This window comes from Elgaria multicarinata, chromosome 3, assembly GCF_023053635.1.
Source record: "Elgaria multicarinata webbii isolate HBS135686 ecotype San Diego chromosome 3, rElgMul1.1.pri, whole genome shotgun sequence".
NCBI lineage: Eukaryota > Metazoa > Chordata > Lepidosauria > Squamata > Anguidae > Elgaria > Elgaria multicarinata.
Window position 1 is genome coordinate 117,545,328 of NC_086173.1, and position 19,455 is coordinate 117,564,782.

Below are 19,455 nucleotides of genomic sequence, written 5' to 3' on the forward strand. Positions count from 1 at the left end.
ACTCCATGTCGGCGAACAAACCCCTCAAAAAACATTTAATAGTAGGGTGCGAAAAAACCCTAAACCCATCAATGCGGTTATGAAAATAAGAAATAACTGCTAAATACACCTTTAATGAGGAAACTTTAAAGCTAACAACTCGGCCCACAGTTTGTCAGCCCTATGCCTCCTTGTCTGCTTCAAGAAGGCTTGGCAGGGAGGGCAAGCGTTGACTTTATGTCCCTCTCCAAGGCAAATGATGTAAAAATTGTGGCCATCTGCGGATGGTAGTTTCATCCCACAGCAGGCACACTTTTTGAATGGCGCCTTGGGGCTCATGAGGTCCAAAGTAGAGTTAAAGAGAAGAGGAATGAGGTAAAAAAAATATTATTATTATTATTATTATTATTATTATTATTATTATTATTATTATTATTGGAAGGAAAGTTGAAGAGTAATAATAGAGAAAACAAGAGAGAAAACAAGAGAGAATAAGGTAAGTCTTAGCTATTTGTTGTTGTTTTATAACGAAGAGGTTCCCAATGAGGCAGTCATGAAAACGGTCGAAGAAGAACTGGGGAATCTGGGTGGGAACCCTACTGCACATGCGCAGTGGAGACGGGAGGGTTCCCGCCCAAAATGGCTCTTAGCTATAGAAAATTCCCGAAGTGGGGCTTCGCGCAGATGCAGAGCCCATATGTGTGATGCAAAGAGACCACAAAGAAGAAGCATACATAATTACACCTGAATAAATGGCAACTCTTATGTTTAGGTTTAGGGTAAACATTTCTTCTATGGGCATCAACATGGCATTTGAATGTTCAAAGAGTGTGATGTTACATTTTTTATCATGTTAATAACTACTAGTATACCTGTTCTCCATGCATTTTAGAAGCATGTTGTACTACTGGAAATACACGGAAAAGAAATTACACTAGTTTGTTTCAACTTTTGTTCAAAGGCTGATGTCACATAACGTTTTATTGCAATTTCTCATTGTTTCCTTCCCCAATTCAGGAATGTATATACTTTTCTTACAGTCACCTCTTTTTCTTAGGCAGGGTGAACAAAGCAACATGTATTATTAAAGTTGTCTGTTTTCCCTGTCATAATAATATTTTTCTGAATGATTTCTAGTATCTTTTCCAATACTCAATCCCACAAGGACTGAACCCACAAATTGGATCCTAGGACATATCATCTCACCGTAGCAAGATTTAGGAACGCTCACCCTGTGTTTTTGATTCCATTAATAACATGTCCTGAATTTGTTCTCTTCCCATTGTTTTCCGTTGCTAAAATCAGGTGAGGCTTTCTATTTGGCAACCTTGTCTGTCCAAAACATCCACATCCTTGTTTCTGGGGCTTCCCCACTTCTTAAAAAAATCAGGCTTGGGCTTCCATTTCCCTTGCAAATTACATTTTTTGCAAATCAATTTAATGATGGAGTAGGGATGGACAGACTCACCCGCCCACAGCTTCATCAGGGGCTCGCAGAGCTGCCGCCCACCACCCCTGCTTACAGAGCTGCAGGAGCTTCTTGACAGCTTGTTGAGCACCAGATGAAGCTACAGATGAAGCTACAGGGCTGTCCATCCTCTTACAGAGCATCCATTTTGTACAAAAATGGCAGGTTGGGCATTTTCAGGAAGAGGATGTTGCGTATATACCAGCGTGAGTACTCCATTCAAGCCTGTAATGTTGCATAAATGGCTCCTTAATGGCTGCCATTTATGCAACATTCCCTTCCCAGAAAAGCCGAAACCACTATTGTTCTGCAAAATAGTAGCTCCGTTAGGGGTGCGCAAAGAGCAGGTCTAAGAGTACCCCACAGCAAGCAGGGTCCCAAATAGCTTGTTATGTTCCCAACAAGGAAGGTTACTCAAGTTGATTATATAAGCTAGGACCAAAAAAGAAGGACAAGTAAGCCCAGTCTTACTTTCTGCATGTCTCTCTTACCCTCTTTTATGGAAAGGTTAGAGCTAGAAATTATACACTCACCTTTAGAGCAGGAATCTCCACATTGTCCCCAATGCTAACCGAGCCTGAAAGAATTGTTCCTGTCATCACAGTGCCTTGACCTTTAATGGAGAAGCAGTGGTCAACGGCCATGAGCAAAGGTCCCGAGGGGTCTCTTGTTGGTAGGTAAGCCTCTGACTTCAGGACCTAAAAGCAAGAAAAAATAAGCCCAATGAAATGTCATCTCAGGCATGAAGAAATGGAGGGAGCAGGTAGATGATTGATTTAACCATTAGACAGTTTTCCTGACTCCACGACTCCTGCAGCAAGGTTGGAGCAGGCCAATGTCAAATAAACTGTGCATGCTACCCAGGAGGTGCACACTTAGCAGCAGCAACAGGATTCGATTTTCTGCCTTAAAGATTTGGTGCAGCACAATCAGCTTGGTTAGCAAAACAATGTTACAAAGAAAGATCCTGCCAAAGCAATGCAAACACTGCAGCACTACAGTGAAGAATCCTTGTATCCTCTGAGAAAAGGAAGGGCGCCTATATACTCAATTCTTCTCAGATCATCAAAAACTCCCAAATGCAGAACTTTGCCCCTGTCTTTATCTTTGACAATTGTGACTAATTTAAAGTTTATGTTGCCCTTTTGGGGAGAAGTCACATTAACTTCTCTAGATCTGTTTTTCTCTGTCTGTGTGTCTGTCTCTCCCCCTGCCCCTTGTCCTTCTCTCTCTCTCCCACTACCTTAAAAACAAAAGCTTCACTGCGCTCAGTATAATATCACCAAAATGAGATTATAGAATGAGTCTAAAAAGTATTTTTATAGAATGAGTCTAAAAAGTATTTTTAAAAACCCAAAAGGTTCTAAAGGTTGACTGTATTTGGTTGTGCATAAGAGTGGCCCTGAGGAAGAACTCGGTTTGAAATGTGTTGGGTTCAATAAAATGTTCTCTTGTGTTCCCCCAACCCCACCCCGCACAGGACCTCAGCTCTCATCCATGATTTGCCTGCTACGGCTGAATGGCAATACTTGCAACTGAACATCTGTTAAAATTTAGATTTGGCGTTGTCACTTTTACAGCTTCAGATCCTCCTTTGCTATTGGAAGCACTTATTGAGGCTGATCACTTATATTGACTCATGATCCATGTTTGTAAATACTTATCAGTGAATAAATATGATACACAGGGTCTTAAGCAGGAATGGAATAGGGAACTAGCCTGTCTAATTTTGCCTAATCAATGGATCGCCACTTTAGCGTCTATATCGAAGTGTCTATGGATCTCAGGTTACATTGCATTCAGCAAAAACTCTTGTTCTGTGTCAATTGGGTGTCACAATGTCTCTTTAATAAGTGTTTGTCTAAGTCAGCTAATTGCTTCTTTTAACTATATGTTTTGGCAATGTCCAATAGTTTCCTCTTTTTTGGAGGAGGTTATTATAAGGATAAACTTTGTATGGGAATACTCTATAATATTTACTGATGTACATGTTCTCTTAAATTATCTAATTGCTTCCTAGAAGTTAACACGCATCTGTGAAAACTTATTCTCCATGCCCTTTTGACATCTAAAAGACTGATTTTACAACATTGGAAGCATGAAGGCTCACCTCCTATAATGCAATGGATTAAACAACACTTTCAAAATTTGAAGAGATAGTATATAGCTGCTTGTGAATTGATATATGAATATTTGGTCTGCTTTGTTAATGTTTATGTATAATTCTTAGAAAGCTGTATTTTCATACAGAGAGAGAGAGAGAGAGATCACATCTGATATGCATATATCTATGTCTCTTGATGGTTTGGCTTGGTTTTGTTGAAATTTCACAATAAAAAATTAATAATAATTTTAAAAAGAACTGATCCTTATCCATGGAACGTGAACAGCTTGGATGTGGAGTTTCAAGCAAACCAATATTTCTTGGTTTCAATTCACCTCCCATGAAATGGAACAACTGATGTCCCGCTCTCAAAGGTTTGTTAATGGCCAAACCTGGCAACAGCTGCAATCCCATACACACTTATCTGGGAGTAAGTCCCACTAAATACAATAGTACTTACATCTGAGCAGACATCTATAGCATTGTACTGAAACACATTGCAAACCAAGTTACAGATTTGAGGACTGATTTAGAATTTTTTTTAGGTGGCAGTATGGGAGGGTAGAAAACTGTGACCTTGGCTCAGATCTCCAATAGTAAGAATTTCAGAAAGCCCAGATGAATTTAGCATAACCCTGGTGTGTGCTGTAGGAGTGTGCATCTAGGTTTAAATCCTTTTGCAATATATTTATGTTATACTTTATATTAAAGGCCTGTGATCTCCTGACTTCAGCCTGAACTAAAATCAGATATTTCTAGTCTTGCTTGCTAGAAGACATACAGGATGCTGAAAAATTTTGTCAAGCACATCACCTATTTTCGGTTATAATCAAAGCTCACATCAAGCAGGCATTAAATATCTCATTGCCTTCTGAAGAGCTGATCTTTTAAAAAAAACTACTATCATGGTTAAAATTGCAAGTTGAGAAACTAGGACACTTTTTACAGAAAAACTACTGAACTTAGAATTTAGGCAAGTTCTATTTGGATAAATAAATCAGGACTGTTAGGAAAGATACTTCCCAACAAAGATGGTTTGGTCAACATGGGATGTGAGTGTTTCTTTATCAAAACATGCTAACCTGTTAAATGTATTTGGTAATCAGTATTTTCCAAGTTGATAGTTAACTACAAGCAATTTTAGTATGTAATCTGAAAGCTGAAATATCCACTCAAAACCAGGGGGATACATGCATATATAAAACAGTGCTGGAAACATGGGAAATTGTACATTGATTTTCTTTGAAATGAAACCCTCTGAATAAAATAAAAATATTTATCAAAACCACCTACTCCATGTCTGTATTTTTGCCTTTTAGGAGGAGGACATCCTGTGACAGAATTGGGCAGCCTAAAGAACCCTAGGTTTTGATTATGTATCTCTCACCATTCCTCACACATACACAAACAAGACATATAGAGCAGTAAGCATATTGTGAAATAATAAGACCAGGAAAGAGGAAATGGGGAACTGTTTGGTGGTAAAACACAGGGTTTATATGCATAAGGCCATCCAGTTGATGCATGGCATTTCCATTGAAGAAATCTTGGGGCTTTAGACAGAGTTTGAAAACTGACACCAATCACAGTAACAGAGCACTGACTCAGAACAAGGTGACTTCTACTTTACTTTTAAAATAAGTATTATTTATTCAATTCATTTATTAAAAGACTTTCAAGATCTACAACTAAGTTTTCCTCACTCCTTTTACTAAATGTACACTGCAATCCTAGGCACGTCTACTCTTGCTTCCATGTAAGTATGCATAGAAATGCAACCTTAGTTAAGACACACACATTCATATACACACAAACCTTATATCCTCTGATTGAAAATCATTTTTTGGTTCAAACATCATTGATTTTTACCCAGCACTGTCAATTTTGAATGGTATTCATGCAGAACATTTATTTATTTATTTATTTAAAACATTTGTATCCCGCACTATATCATTAAGATCTCAGGGCAGCGTACAGATAAAGCATACAGTATAAAACAATAAATATGCACAGTTAAAAACAAATTAAACCATAAACCAAGTTAAAACAATATATAATTTAAAAGCAGTAAAAGCAGTTAAAACAGAGCCATGCTGGGTCAGATGAAATCCCTATCTAGTCCAGCGTTCTGTTCATACAGTGGCCAACTAGTTTCTTGTGGGAAGCCCACAAGTAGGACATAAATTCAATATCACCCATACCTGCTCAAGTTCCCCAGCAACTGGTACTGGGAGGCATACTGCCTTCAATACTGGAGGTGATATATACTCTATGAATTTGTATAAGCCCCTTTTGAAAACCACATAAGTCGGACATCACTACATCTTGTGGTCGTGAATTCCATAGTTTAACTATGTGCTATGTGAAGAAGTACTTCCGTTCATCTGTCCTGAACCTTCCACCACTCAGCTTCATCCTGGGTTCTTGTATTTGTGCATCTCTTTAAAGTCAACAGTATGTACTTCTTGAGGGAAATACATATATGCTGTCAGTAGCTTCCATATGTGAGGCAGAGCCAACACATAAGCCCTATTAATATCGAACTCTCACGCATTCAGAGCATGACCACATAGAAGTCCATATGCACATAATTATACACACATAGGGGTACCTTTCATGTGTTCAACTGAACACATGGGCACTGGGACCTTGGCCCGAGGGGCACAAAGTTGTGGTGCCATTCACTCGCATATTATATTACCAAAGGATTGCTTTGGTAATATAAACCTCTGATAAAATCCTTTCAAACCCATCAAAACTCTATCCTTCATACATGAGGATTTGTAACATGCCAACAGATTTCAACCATCAGATCATATTTTTAAGGAACAGTATTTCCAAGGCACATACCTCAATTAATTCAGAAACTCCTAAAGGAATCACAGTTTCTGGGGCTTCTGGTCCACCAGGCTTTGCTGCAACAGAAACTACAGGACATCCATGGAACCTGACCAAAAGAAGAAGAAAAAGGGATTCCGTCTATGAGCCCAGTTGGTTGTTCTTTTCTCTTTTCTTTCTTTAAAAATAGATGTACAGTCTGCTCTTCCCAAAGTGGCTCAGAGAAGAAAATAAATTCCATTACAAAATCACAAAATCCCTCCCCCTGTATTTATAAAAACAAATAAACAAATCAACCATTCCCTCACACCAGTTAACGTTGTCATTGTTGTTTTTAAAAAAGCATAACTGGACCAAATACAGTTTGAATGGTCCTCAATCATTCCAGACCTCCCTCCTCTAAAAATGAGAACATTTTCTATTTCTTGCAAATGGACTACTGACCAGCCTAGCATTCCATGATACTGTTCAATAGTAACCTGAGGGAAAACCTATATGACCTAGCTTCATCCTTCCCCATTGACTCTCATCAAGTGAATGAGATTGATTCCTTATTCTCATCTGCATAACTAGCCTCTCAAACAAGTACATCCTGCTTTCAGCAGGAAAACAATGTTGCTTTCCAGGTTTTTCCATGTTGAAAACCCAAATCAACAGCAGAAATTTAATCACATATCAGAACATTTCACCTGGCAATGATGTCATGGTACAATGAATGATGGACACTTCCATATATGAAACAAAATCCACAATGCTAAGCCAAGTTTAGTTTTAACCATGTTTGTTGAGCAAGCCAGATTCAGACTTGCAGACAAGTAAAGTAATCATGTTTGGCAAAGTCCTGGTGTTTTCTATCAGCCCCTTCTGGCAGTATCTGGGTGATATCCAAAGCACCCTAGCATCAGTAAAGGACTGGCCTATCTTCACCACTTCTCCAGCCCACTTACCGTCAGTCATCCGCACAAGCTGTTGCCATAAGCCGAGCAAACTTATTTCCCTTCCCACCGACCTCGACCTCGTTCCCCCTTGTTAGTGGAAATGGAAAACCACAGTGGTATTGTCTGACATTACTTGGACGTGATGGTTCCTTAGCTCGGTCACAAAGGCTTTCAGCACTTTCTGGACAGCAAGTAGTTCTAGAAAGTTGATTATAAGCTCCTTTCTCTCTGTCTGACCACATTCCCTGTATGTTAGAACTTTGCAATGGGCACCTCATCCCAGCAGGGATACATCCATAGTCAGTAGACTTGTTGGGTGATTCCGATAGAATGGAACCTTTATCAAGAGGTGTGTTGGCTTTATAATTTTATCTTTAATAATGCTTTCTGTGAATTTACCTGGAAATTCCTGTGCATGTTAACCCTTTCCTGCCACCAGAGATGGTAACTGAAAAGTCTTATAGCCAACACTACCTGCTGTAGCCCACTCTTGATTTTAACACAATATATTATTATCTGTCCACCAGAGATGGGCAGTGAAGATGCTTAAGACTGATATCATCATCATTTCCCTCTCCCTAATAGCAGAAGTCACATCCTGTAAACAAACCAGGCTCCCATGGTTCGGTATGAGAGCTCCCTGGGGACAGGTTTGTTTGCTCCATGTTGTGATAACACCTAGCGAAATGCCTTGAGAGCTTACCCAGCAATAGAGCTGAGAAAACATTTAACTGGTGAAAGGTCAGAAATCAGTCCTTTGTTCCCTTTGAGAGTTTATCAATTTTTACTATGTGGGTGTCATAGGGTGTCTGCTTAGACTAAAATTGTCTTTTCAACATGCAGTCCTTGATAGATGTTCCTAACATACACATTTCTATACTGCCAAATAGCCAAAGCTTTCTGGGTGGTTCAGAAAAATTAATGCAAAATAGCAGCAAAAGCATAGGCGTTCCAGCAAGGGCAGAACTCTAGAAAATAGAGGAATTGACTGTGGAAAGAATATTGTTCCCAAGAAGAATAAGGAGGGTTGAGAAGTTGGGGGGGGGGGGGCAAGTGAAATCAATTCAACCTAAGGAGAGATTCCTTTCCCCTCTCTGGGTTATTGAGAGAAATAAGCCAGGATCTGGGTTCTGTCATAATGAAAAAACATGGTTAAAGCAAGCCAGAGTTTATAAACCAAGCCAGAATTACTTAAGTGTGCAAATCAGGCTAATGTGCCTTTATATGTGTCATTATGCCTTTTCTGACTTTCCAAGCAAGTAAAAAAAAAAAGCCCATTCTTCAAAAGAGATCACTTATGGAGCATTTCAGTAAGCAGTGTCTGTTTTTCAGATGCTATAACCTTCTCTCCCCAGAATTCGTTTTATTAAAAAATGCTAAGCACCTCACTATTGTATAAACTTTCAAAATATGGACCAGAAGCAAATTTGTCAGTGATGACTTCTCAGTCCTGCACACAATTTGAAACAAGATGTCCAAGATCTACTCTTATTCTTAACATGGACTAGAAATCTGAAAGCTAATGACATAGAAATGGAAAACTGGCAGCATTTTTTAAAAATATTAAGAAAAGTATAGAGGCCAAACTTAGATATGGGAATTCAAAGAGTATGTGTTTCTACCAACACTTCTACAGTTAGCCAGGCGTTAGTTTTTAAAACTGAAATCTTAATTCAGTTAAGTCACATACTCTGGAAAGCATAAAAGACAGTACCTTTAATCCTTGGACTAATTGCATGCAGCCCTCTGCCTAATTTCATGCAGGTGGGGTGAGCCCAGAGGGAGAAAAAGGAGGCCAGGTGAGAGTGGAGAAAATGAAGGGAAAAGATGGATCGGACGGAGCAATGGAAGGGGGAAGACCTCTACACATGATCAGTTCAGACCATTAGCAAGTGTGATCTGTGCTTCCCCCAGTAGCCAACTAGGGCAGGCAGGAGGAGGAAGAGGAGAAAGAGAAGGGGGGAGAGAGAGAGAGAGAAGAAAGGCAGTGGGGAGAGAATGAGAAGAAAAGAGGCAGTGAAAAAAGGGTGGTATAAAAATAATATAAATATTAATAAATAATAAAGAGAGAAAGAAAAGAAAGAGGGCAGCTGCAGCAGAAAGTGAAGGAAAGGGTGCTGCTGCCTACTTTTAGGGTCTACCCATCCACTGCCAGCATGAGAGGGAATGGGGCCCTTGTCAGAAAAAAGGTTCCATGCCCCTGCAATAATCCTTGAACATCCTACACTTTTTGGCTCTCCTTTCATTGTCAGATTTAATTGTCACTTAAGTTGCAGAGCTACTGGCAGTTTTGAGAGAGACTCAGATGAGGGGCCTTTCAGCCCCCCACACATACTGGTCGCCCCCATCATGGGCACCCACTTTTTTGTCCTTTGTTAGGTGGTAGGACACTCTTCTCATACACTTCTTGGTTGCTGCTGCCACATTTTTTCCTGCTTTTCGGTAGCAGCATTCTCCTTCCTCCCTTGCTGGGCTTGACTAAATTAGGGATGCATGAGAATGTTGTCTCAGCTCACAAATCATCTGAACTTGCCTGTTCACAACCCTGAATGGGAGCACATTTCTTTGAAAAATGTTCACACAATTCTGAGCTTGCAATCACAGTCGAAAAATGTGTGTTGCACACTTCAACATGCACATTTCTGGGGGGAGGCACAAAATACTCATTTTTACGCTACAGTCAATGTGGGAAATGTGCATGCTTTTGAAAAATACACACAGAAATGTGCACTTTTTTCATTCTAACAAACCAAAACATGGATTGCAAATGAAAATGGGAGCAAGCCAAACTGAACTTCGAAGTTCAGAGAATTTCAGCAAGCTGGAACATCCATGGTTCTTCCATCCCTGATGCATGCTACAAGGCAAAGTGCTGTGAAGGCTGACTTCAAGGTGGCATCCGCACACAATTTTACTTGAAATAATTTCTCCCAGTCTAGTGAGATTGACAATGAATTCAACCAAACAGATGCCACATTTTGGGGCATGGAGCCAATGACAGCCTTCCTTGGCCAACTGAGAACAGAACTTCAGGGTCTCAAGCAGAGATCTTTCACATTTAACTGGAGATGCCAGGGATTGAATCTCTGCATGCAAAGCATGTGCTCTCCTATTGAGCTATGGTTCCTCTTCCCCAACCCTGTTTTGGAACTCTCTACAAAAAAGGAGCAATACCATTATCAGCTAAGTACTTGGTATTAGCATTTAAAGAAACATACAAATATACAAAAAATTGCATGCTCAGGATGCCAAATTTATGCCACTTCTGCGCTTTCATCATGATCAGATTTTGCCTAATAAACATTGGGTGAAATCTAGCACTGTCTATCTGCCAATAGAAATGTCACCACTCATGCAACAGGATTCCCTTCCTCTCCTGCAGTTCCCTTCACTCTCCCACAAATCTGCTCTGGAGGGTTGGGGGACCCTCTGGGACACATTTGGGATGGGGGGGGGTGCCGGGCGGAGGAGAGAAAGGGGAAATCCCACTGGCAGGAGCAGTGAGATTAGATGTCACTAGTCACTGACATTTTTTTAAAACAAGCTTTTCCATCTTAAAATTTAATGTATTTATTACATTTCTATGCCACCCATTAGCCAAAGCAAATGTTCCCTGTTTTAACAAACTTCTTAAACAGGCCTATGGATTTACTTAAAACAAAAAACAAAGAAATAAACAAACAGAATGACAATAGTTTATATTCTATCATGGTAAAAAAGAAAAAAGAAAGGGAGAAAAATAGTCCAAATACAGTAAATGCTCAGTTCTAGTAAGCATTCATGTTCGGCCACATAAAAATAGTAGCAGAAATGTCTGAGTCAAAGGCATGTCCTTTGCCTTTTTGTTTTCAGGCTTGAAAGTCTTAGATTTTCATCTCAAAGGGGGCAAGCTCGGGGGAAGGGAACTTTTTGACAAAGCAGGAATGTTCATGGGAAGTTTGATTCTCAAAGCTGCTCCAATGCAGACCCCACTGGGATCATAACCCAAGTGTGTTGCCCTTCCACTGAAGTTATCTAACACTAATCCCATATGCAAGGTATTTTCTCTGTTTATGTGCCATAAGCCTAAGGTTCCCAGGGACAAAGGATGATAAAAATGTGTACTGAGAATTCTAGTGATTAACCATAAAGCTTTTGGAAATTCAATTATTTTTATCCAAATACTTTTGGGCAATCTCTACTAATACATATAAATTAATGTTGAATTAGATGCTACGTTTCTTTCAGAGGCAAAGGCTGAAAACATTGCATATTACTTTTACAAATGTATTTACATATTGCAGGCCTTGGGTACAAACAAGCTCTTTCTACAACTACTAGTATCAGCATCAGAATACCAACTTTTCAGAACTCTTTATCGGTATAAGTATTATTCAAGTGTCATTTTAAAAACACTAGGAAATGGTATCAGCAAGGAACAAGATTACTATTTGCCTGCTAATAAATGCTTTCGATCTACAGTATAAGCATGTATTAGGAGTTAAGTAAAGTATTAAATATGCCACAGGACTGGTATGAAGAGGAGATGAAGCAGAAAAGGTATTATGGGCTATTATTGCGTGATTCATTTTAACCTTGTGCCCATTTGCTCCTGACATTTTCAGGTATTTCCACCCGTGTTTCCTGTGGGGTATCAAAGTTTACACAAACAGAGACGACATCTTGGGTAGGCTGAATTATAAAAATGAAACAAATAAAAATAACGTTTGTTTTTAATCAGGAAGCGCTGTGGCCCTTGACAAGCACCAAGAAGGCGGCCTAGGGGCACTTTGGTGCCCATCACCGCATTGCCGATCTCAGGGGAAGCATTACATGCACAAGCCACAGGCTCCTGCACTCCCTTTCCCACTTCCCTCTTTCCTGCACAAAAGCAGGAGATTGAAAACTTCCACTTCCTGTTTTAAACTAACTAGTTTCTGTTATGTTCAAACCCAGAAAACTGCTTAGTTTAAAATCTAGTTATTATTATTATTATTATTATTATTATTATTATTATTATTATTATTTATTTATATAGCACCATCAATGTACATGGTGCTGTACTAGTTTAAACTTAAGAGAATTTTCCAAGTTCAAACGTAACAGGGTTGTGCTTAAAACAGAAAGTGGAGACTTCTGATCTCGCCTGCCTGCCATGCATCAGAAGAATGAAGGAAAGGAAGAGGCATATAAACCCAAAGCTAGCTGCCACTCGTGCACATAATGCTAAACAACCACTTGCTGTTACATCTGAACTGATCCACAGTCTGGTCAGAGATACCCTACATTTGAACACTAGGGCTACTGTGCCGCTAATGGTTATCTAAAGGAATCACAGCAGAGAACTTCAGCAAGTGCAGCTTTTCACTTGACATTGCCACTAGGGTTTGAAAACCTCCCAATGCCAACATTTTCTTCATCTACACAACTATTATAAGCTCTAATGTCAAAAGGCTGGCCACAACACTTGGCTTAATCTGTGTGTAGAGTCAGATGATTCTGCCTCAATGCAAACAGTCATCTCTTCCTTTCCAGCTTTACCATTCTTTGTCCACGGCTGTGAAGTCGCCTGAGGGTTGTCAAGAAGGATACAATCCACCTCCAGCAGACCCTGTCATCTACATGCTATAAATCTGGTCTGATGCTATATGATGGTTTGCATCACTAATGTTGTAGCAAATATTCAGTTAAACTCACTGGAAGTCCTTAAGTGCCTTTCTGTATTCATCTGCAGCCCCCATACATTCATAAGAGCCTACAGGCATTCAAAAAGAATGAGAAAGGAGCCCTTTGTGTGGAAATGTATGCTATTCACTCAGAAAGCCAAAACTGGCAACTACAAGAACCACAGAACTGTACAGCAAAAGGGCAACTAGTGTAACTTCCTGCACCATCTAATCCAGGATTTATTTACTTATTTAATAGATTTCTAATCCACCCAATACCTAATGGCCTTTGGATGGATTACAACCAGTAAAAAAAGCTGAAATGCCATTTTAAAACAGTCAAAATATAAAATACAATACAAATATTTAAAAGTATAAAATACAATTTAATGCAAAACAATAAGCAGCACAGGAGTTGATAATTAATAATTGTTAATTAACAACCCATTTTAATGGTATTAAAAAATAATTGTTAATTAACAACAACAAAAAAGCCTACCCCCCCCCAAAAAAAGCCTATGAGATAAAGAGTTTAGTTCAACTGGCTTGTGCAAATGAGAGCTGAGCCACATGCTTAAAGTGAATGCACATATCCACAAAATGACATCATGCAATCTATCCCGGAGGGGGAAAATCCTTATGTGATATTAATAAGGCAATCTGCAATAAGCTAGAGAGATATACAGAAGATTGCTGAAGTATCTTAACATGATGCACAAATGACAAGACTTCCAAGACGTTAAAATACAACTTAAATACCAATCCCAAAGAACATTCTGCTTTTACACCTTCACAGGTTACACACAGGGGGTGGGAGGAATGAAGGACTCTGGGAAGGAGTGCTAAGACATGGGTCTTTCCAAGCCCATTTTAATGGTATTAAAAAAACTACTACACCACCATTACTGAACTGCAGTTCAGGCTGGCCAGCAAATTCTGGTACAGCCCAAGGGCCGGTGCCAGGCTTTTTTGCACCCTAGGCAAGGTGAGCTGCTTTCACCCCCACCCCACCCCACTGTACCCCCCACCACCCCAGGTAGGCGGAGACAGGCAGGGATGAGACTACGTTACCTATCCCTTGCCCGAAGCCCTCCCGGCTTGGCAGGACGCTGCGGTGGGGTGGGCAGGTGGGCGGCTCCACATTCTGACTTCCAGCATGCCCGGACGCCAGAACGTGGAGCTGTCTGTTCGCCCCCTCCCCCAGCATCCCGGCTTGACTTTGGCTGGGAGGGCCCAACCAGGGACGCTGGGGGGGCGGCGGAAGGCTTCGGAATGGCGTGCCCAGAAGCTTCCCTCACTCAGCCAGAGCAGCTCTGGGAGTGGGAGGGCGACTTCCGGGCGCGCCATTTGGTGCCCCCATACCTTGGCGCTCTAGGCGGCCACCTAACTGAACTAGCTCGTGGAGAGATACACAAGCTCTCTGCCTCACCCTCAGCCAAAACATATTTGCATTTTCTTTAAACTGTCGCTTAACATTGCCTCAGCTGAATTTGGACAGATGAAAATATGCATGAACCAACCACATCAGGACCGATTATAGGCAACTATTTATTTGATCCCTTGCCTCTACAGGTAGGGCAGGAAAAAATCCTGCCTGAAAACCTGGAGAGCCGCTGCCAGTTAGTGTCAACAACACTGGGCTAGAAGGACCAGAACCATGATGGCTACAGACACTCAAAACTGGCTAGTTGTTGAAAATCAGGAGTGTTTCAAAAATTCAAAATAAAGGCAAAGCACAAATACTGATGGTGGGGAGAGGAGAGGAACGCAGTCATGCTCCATACTTAAACATCAAACAATTCACATTATTTTGGTTAAAATACTAGAAAACAAATGCTCTAAATCACAGAGATGATCACCTGAAAAATAGGAGAACACATGACCTTCAGATTTAATAGTGGAAGAAGGAAGATCAAGCATACTAATTTATTATCTCTTTTTCTGAGGAATGCACTTGCTCCTAAACTTCCAAGATATGCTGGAAGGCATGGTGGCATGGCTTCTAAGAAAATATGTGGTTCATAGGGACACAAGGGGTTTGGAGGTGAAAGGGCTTTTAATATGACATTTATATCTTTGATGTATATTTACAGCATTGGTCAACCCTACAGACAGAAACCTAACAGACAAATTCCTTTGGCTATTTGAGCATTAAAGACCACATGACATGTCTCTAGAATGGTCATTTTCTCTTGATTTAAAACTAGGATCATATTTAACTTAGTGCCAGCCAAGTAGCACTAATTTCAACTCATGTAAAAGCAAGAAAATCTGTTTTATTTTCCAAGGATAGCATTAGAGACGAAGGATAAACTCAGTTTTAAATATTCAGTTTCACAAGCTTCTCACCTGAATATTCACCTCAGCTGAACATCTGTGGCCATCATGACCAAACATAACAGATGCATCACAGATGTATTGTAAGCCAAACTTTCTAGCAAGTAAATAACATTTCAGGAAATCCTTCAGCTGGTATTGCTGTAAAATTGTTTTGTGGGTTTTTAGGTTTGTGTGTGTGTGTGTTTTTGCAATATTATTGAAAATAAATTTTTGCACAACACTGAAGCCAGAATTACCTAACTGATTTCACAAACAATGTCCAGAACTATTAAATTCTATCATGCATTTAATGTCAATCAGAAATTAGAGCTTTGTCACTTTAAGACTGCTCAGAGCAAAGTTAGAGATATTTACTTACCAAAAAGTAACAAGATGAAAGGGAATCAAGCTACCAAACAGGCTAACAAAAAACAGCTCATTTACATCTGCTTGCCCTCCAACAACTATCCTGAAGGAGAGTTTAAAAAGATGGGATTTTGTCTCTATCAAATCTACAAGTAGAAAGTTGACCTTTATGGTATGCTGATGAAAAGCAAACAGAGCAAAGAAGAACAGAAAGACTGATAAAACAGTAAGATATTTCAGATTGTTTAGTGGAACAAAAAGACACTATCCTGCCATCAGAGTAAGACATAAAATGGTATATGCAATCCAGTTGGGCTGGCTTTTCTTTTTCTTGTTTTGTCCTCTTGTACTTGTCAAACATTCTGCTTTCAAAATAGATACCCTCTTTACTTCTGCTGCAACCCTCTGAACTTGAGAGAGAAAAAACTGAATATAGCAGGTGAATAGTGAAGTTTCCTGTGTTTTACTTTCCAATCTTCCTACCAGTGTGACCTTGCAAAAAGCACTTAATTATTCCATTCTGCTTCCCCACCTGTGGCCAAGTCCTCAACAAAAGAAACTCCCTTCACAAGCAACTTGCAGTTGGGAAGGGACTGTAGATATTTCACTAAAGAAGACTTTTTTTCACTAGTTGCTGGCACAGCAGTGTGCCGGTTATATGACAAACTAACCCACAAGCCTTTTGTTCTAGTAACAATACTAGCCCACAACCCCAAAATGATATGAACCAGGTATCACTCCTGGATGGACATTTTCTGAAATCGATGTGCAATACTCAAGTCCTTCCAGAATGTGCAAGATAAGTGTTAACCAAAAAATTGTTGTAATCCTTCCACAGGTAAGATTTCTGTTTGATCATCACTAACGGTCATTTTGTATATTTAGGAAAATTCTTGAAATCATTCCCCATGGAGGTACACATGTGGAAAGGTAATCTATAGAATGTGCTCATATAGGATCCCTTTTGCTGTGGCTAGTACTCTTGACAGCTTCAGTTCAGCAGCGCCACTACATACTCTCCTGCCACCAGAAGTGGGAGAGCACACACCCCACCGCCCACCATTGCTGCCCCCACGCATTGCTGCTGCCTCTGTCTCCCTTTCTCCCCCTGCCCACTATGGCTGTCTCCTCCCTCCCATGCTGCATCTGACTCCCTCCCTCTTTGCCCTGCCAAGTCTGTCTCCCTCTCAACACACTGTGTCTATCTCCCAATCTTCCCCCAGCAGTCTGTCTGTCTCCCAGTCAACCACCAACCAACTTCCCTCATTGCCACCACTGCCCGCTCTGAAGAAGCTTGAGCCGCAGGCAGCCAAGCTCTCCAAAAAGATAATCAGGGACACCCCTCCTCTGACAATGCCTGGCTCTAAGGAAGGACCTGTCAGAACCAGACATTTGGGCCTGGCTGGCTGGCTCTCTGTAGAGCCGTACCAGCTGCTTTTCTGGATGACATGACTCTTCAGAGAGCTCAGGTGCCCACTGCTCACTCTGAGAGGATCTATAAAGCAGGTGGTGGCAGCAATGGGGGAGTAGTGGGTGGGAGACATGGCAGTGGTGGAAACAGCAAAGGATGGGTGGGTACATGGGCTGGCAGCATGCAGCAGCAAAGGGTGGATAGGGACCCCACAGTGGCAGGTCTTCCTGGTGGGGGAGCATACCATTCACTGCTCCTCCCATCGCCTGAGGTGGGGCATTCATCTCACCTCCTAAGTAGGATGGTCCTGTGATTTAAGGATTTTTTTTAATGTAAACGTCATATGGGAAGTTGCATGGATGATCCATGCTAACCATTTTTTTCTGTGTGCACATACCTATGGGATTTGCCCAAACACACAGCATGTGGTAACATGGAAAAAAGCGGTGACAGCCGTACAGCATGTGGTGTATAAACAATTTGGGTTGGTTACTTACTTAGTGTTTTCCAAGGTCTTTTGCATTTTCTTGGTCATCTTCTCAATGGCAGCCTGTCGTTTACCCTCCGGGAGAAGATCTATTTTGTTCAAAACCACTATCATCTTCTGACATGCAATCTGCCCAATCACCAAGCATTCTGCTGTCTGGGTCTGCATTCCTTTTGTAACATCTATCACAAGCATCATCAGGTCAATGATTTGGGCACCTGAAAGATAAACCTAGGATCAGTGACAAATTTACAAAGATTGAGCCATTGTCTCTCTAAAATGTGTGGCTGTGAAAGCTAACCATATATGTTATACCCAAACAGAACAGGTGGCTTGGATGAAATTCCACAGTGAACATTCTAAGTTATCTACATATTCAACCAATTTAAATGCTAGAACAGAAGATAATCAAAACAAAGAAGCAGAAATCAAAGGCTCCTGAGTGTTTGCACAAAAGGGCCAGTCTCACATAAAAAAATGGAAAAACGTTTCTCTTCTTTAGCATGTCTCCCTATTTTAGAACCCCACAGCTTCGCTTTAATTTTCATTGAACAATTGGGACATTTTTTAAAACGTTTGAACTGAAAAGGTTAGGTGCTATTTATTCAAAGGCTTGACAGCCAAGTATTGAAAATATGCGCTAAATGCTGCAGTGTTCCACAGCAGTTAAGACCCCACTCTTGTTTGGCTACTGAATCCCGTGTGCCATGAAAAACTCCTTCTTACTATATAAAACTCAAAGGTGTACCATTATTTCAATAACTTGGATCCGGCAGTCCTAATGCCACTTCAAACTTTCACCTCCAGGGTCTCCACCCACCCACACCTGTCAATATTTCACCCAGACATATGCTATGGCAAGGAACATACATCAGCACTCACTGTCAGCCACAGAGGTTTCGAACTGAATCCTGCATTTCAGCAGGATTCTGACCCCTGTACTCAAAGCTTGAAGTTGGTTTAAGATCTTGACTTATTCCAAACTTGGTAACGATATAGTATTCCAGTTTGGATATAATAAGGAGTTATAGTTAATTGAAGACTTCCAGGTTTAATCACAACCCACCAAGAATGGAGGAGGGAACGCCGGCACAGTGTGGTTGGGTGGCATAGGTGTATTGAGATACTTTCCTAGTGGGCTGTATATAACTCACTCTCTATTTTATATTGGTATGGATTCAGATTTACTCATAGTTTACACTCAATGAAATCTATAGGAATTCATGATTAACTTGTCCCATTGATTTAAATGGGTCTATTCTAAGTACTTGAAGGTACCATCTATTTAAAGGGCTGTCCAGTCCAAGTCTGATTTAAAGATAAAGAACAAGGGAGAGTTGCCTTGAAGTGGCTGATCAATAGTTACAACCTGGACAGCAGTCTGAGCAGGCGCACAGGCCACCTGGTCACAGTCTTCCCTTCAGTGACACTCAAGCTATGAACTTAATCCTTAAGAAGAGTGCAACCTCTTCCAGAACAGGTTGAATACCACTCACCCAGACTGCTGAACCACCTGCTCACAGTACCTCTGTCTTGCCTGGATTGATCTTCATTTTATTGGCCCTCATCCAGTCCATTACTGCAGCCAGGCACTGATTAAGCATTTCTACTGCCTCACCTGGATATGATGAAAAAGAGAGATAGAGCTGTATGTCATCAGCCAGCATACTGATGGCACAGTACTCTAAATCTCTACATGAGCTTACTCAGTGATTTCATTTAGATGTTAATAGCATGGAGAATAAAATGGAGCTCTGTGGGAGCCCAAACATCAATGACATGGGTCAAGCAGAAATCCCCCAGCACCATCTTCTAGAAATGGCCATCCAAATATGAGTCAAAAAACTGAAAAAGTGTGTCACCTGCACGCAACTCAGACAACCTCTTCAGAAGGATACCA

The 19,455-nt window shown here is 40.7% G+C and overlaps 1 protein-coding gene across 1 annotated transcript in view; it reads right to left on the reverse strand.

The window, feature by feature from the left end:
- The window catches only part of EEFSEC (eukaryotic elongation factor, selenocysteine-tRNA specific), a 181,363-nt gene that overhangs the window by 112,490 nt on the left and 49,418 nt on the right, over positions 1-19,455 (reverse strand). Inside the window, exons 2-4 of the mRNA XM_063121614.1 lie at positions 17,566-17,773; positions 6,402-6,498; positions 1,981-2,145 (exon numbers count right to left, since the gene is read on the reverse strand). Coding sequence (XP_062977684.1) covers positions 1,981-2,145; positions 6,402-6,498; positions 17,566-17,773 — 470 coding nt within the window. The remainder of the gene's footprint in view (positions 1-1,980; positions 2,146-6,401; positions 6,499-17,565; positions 17,774-19,455) is intronic.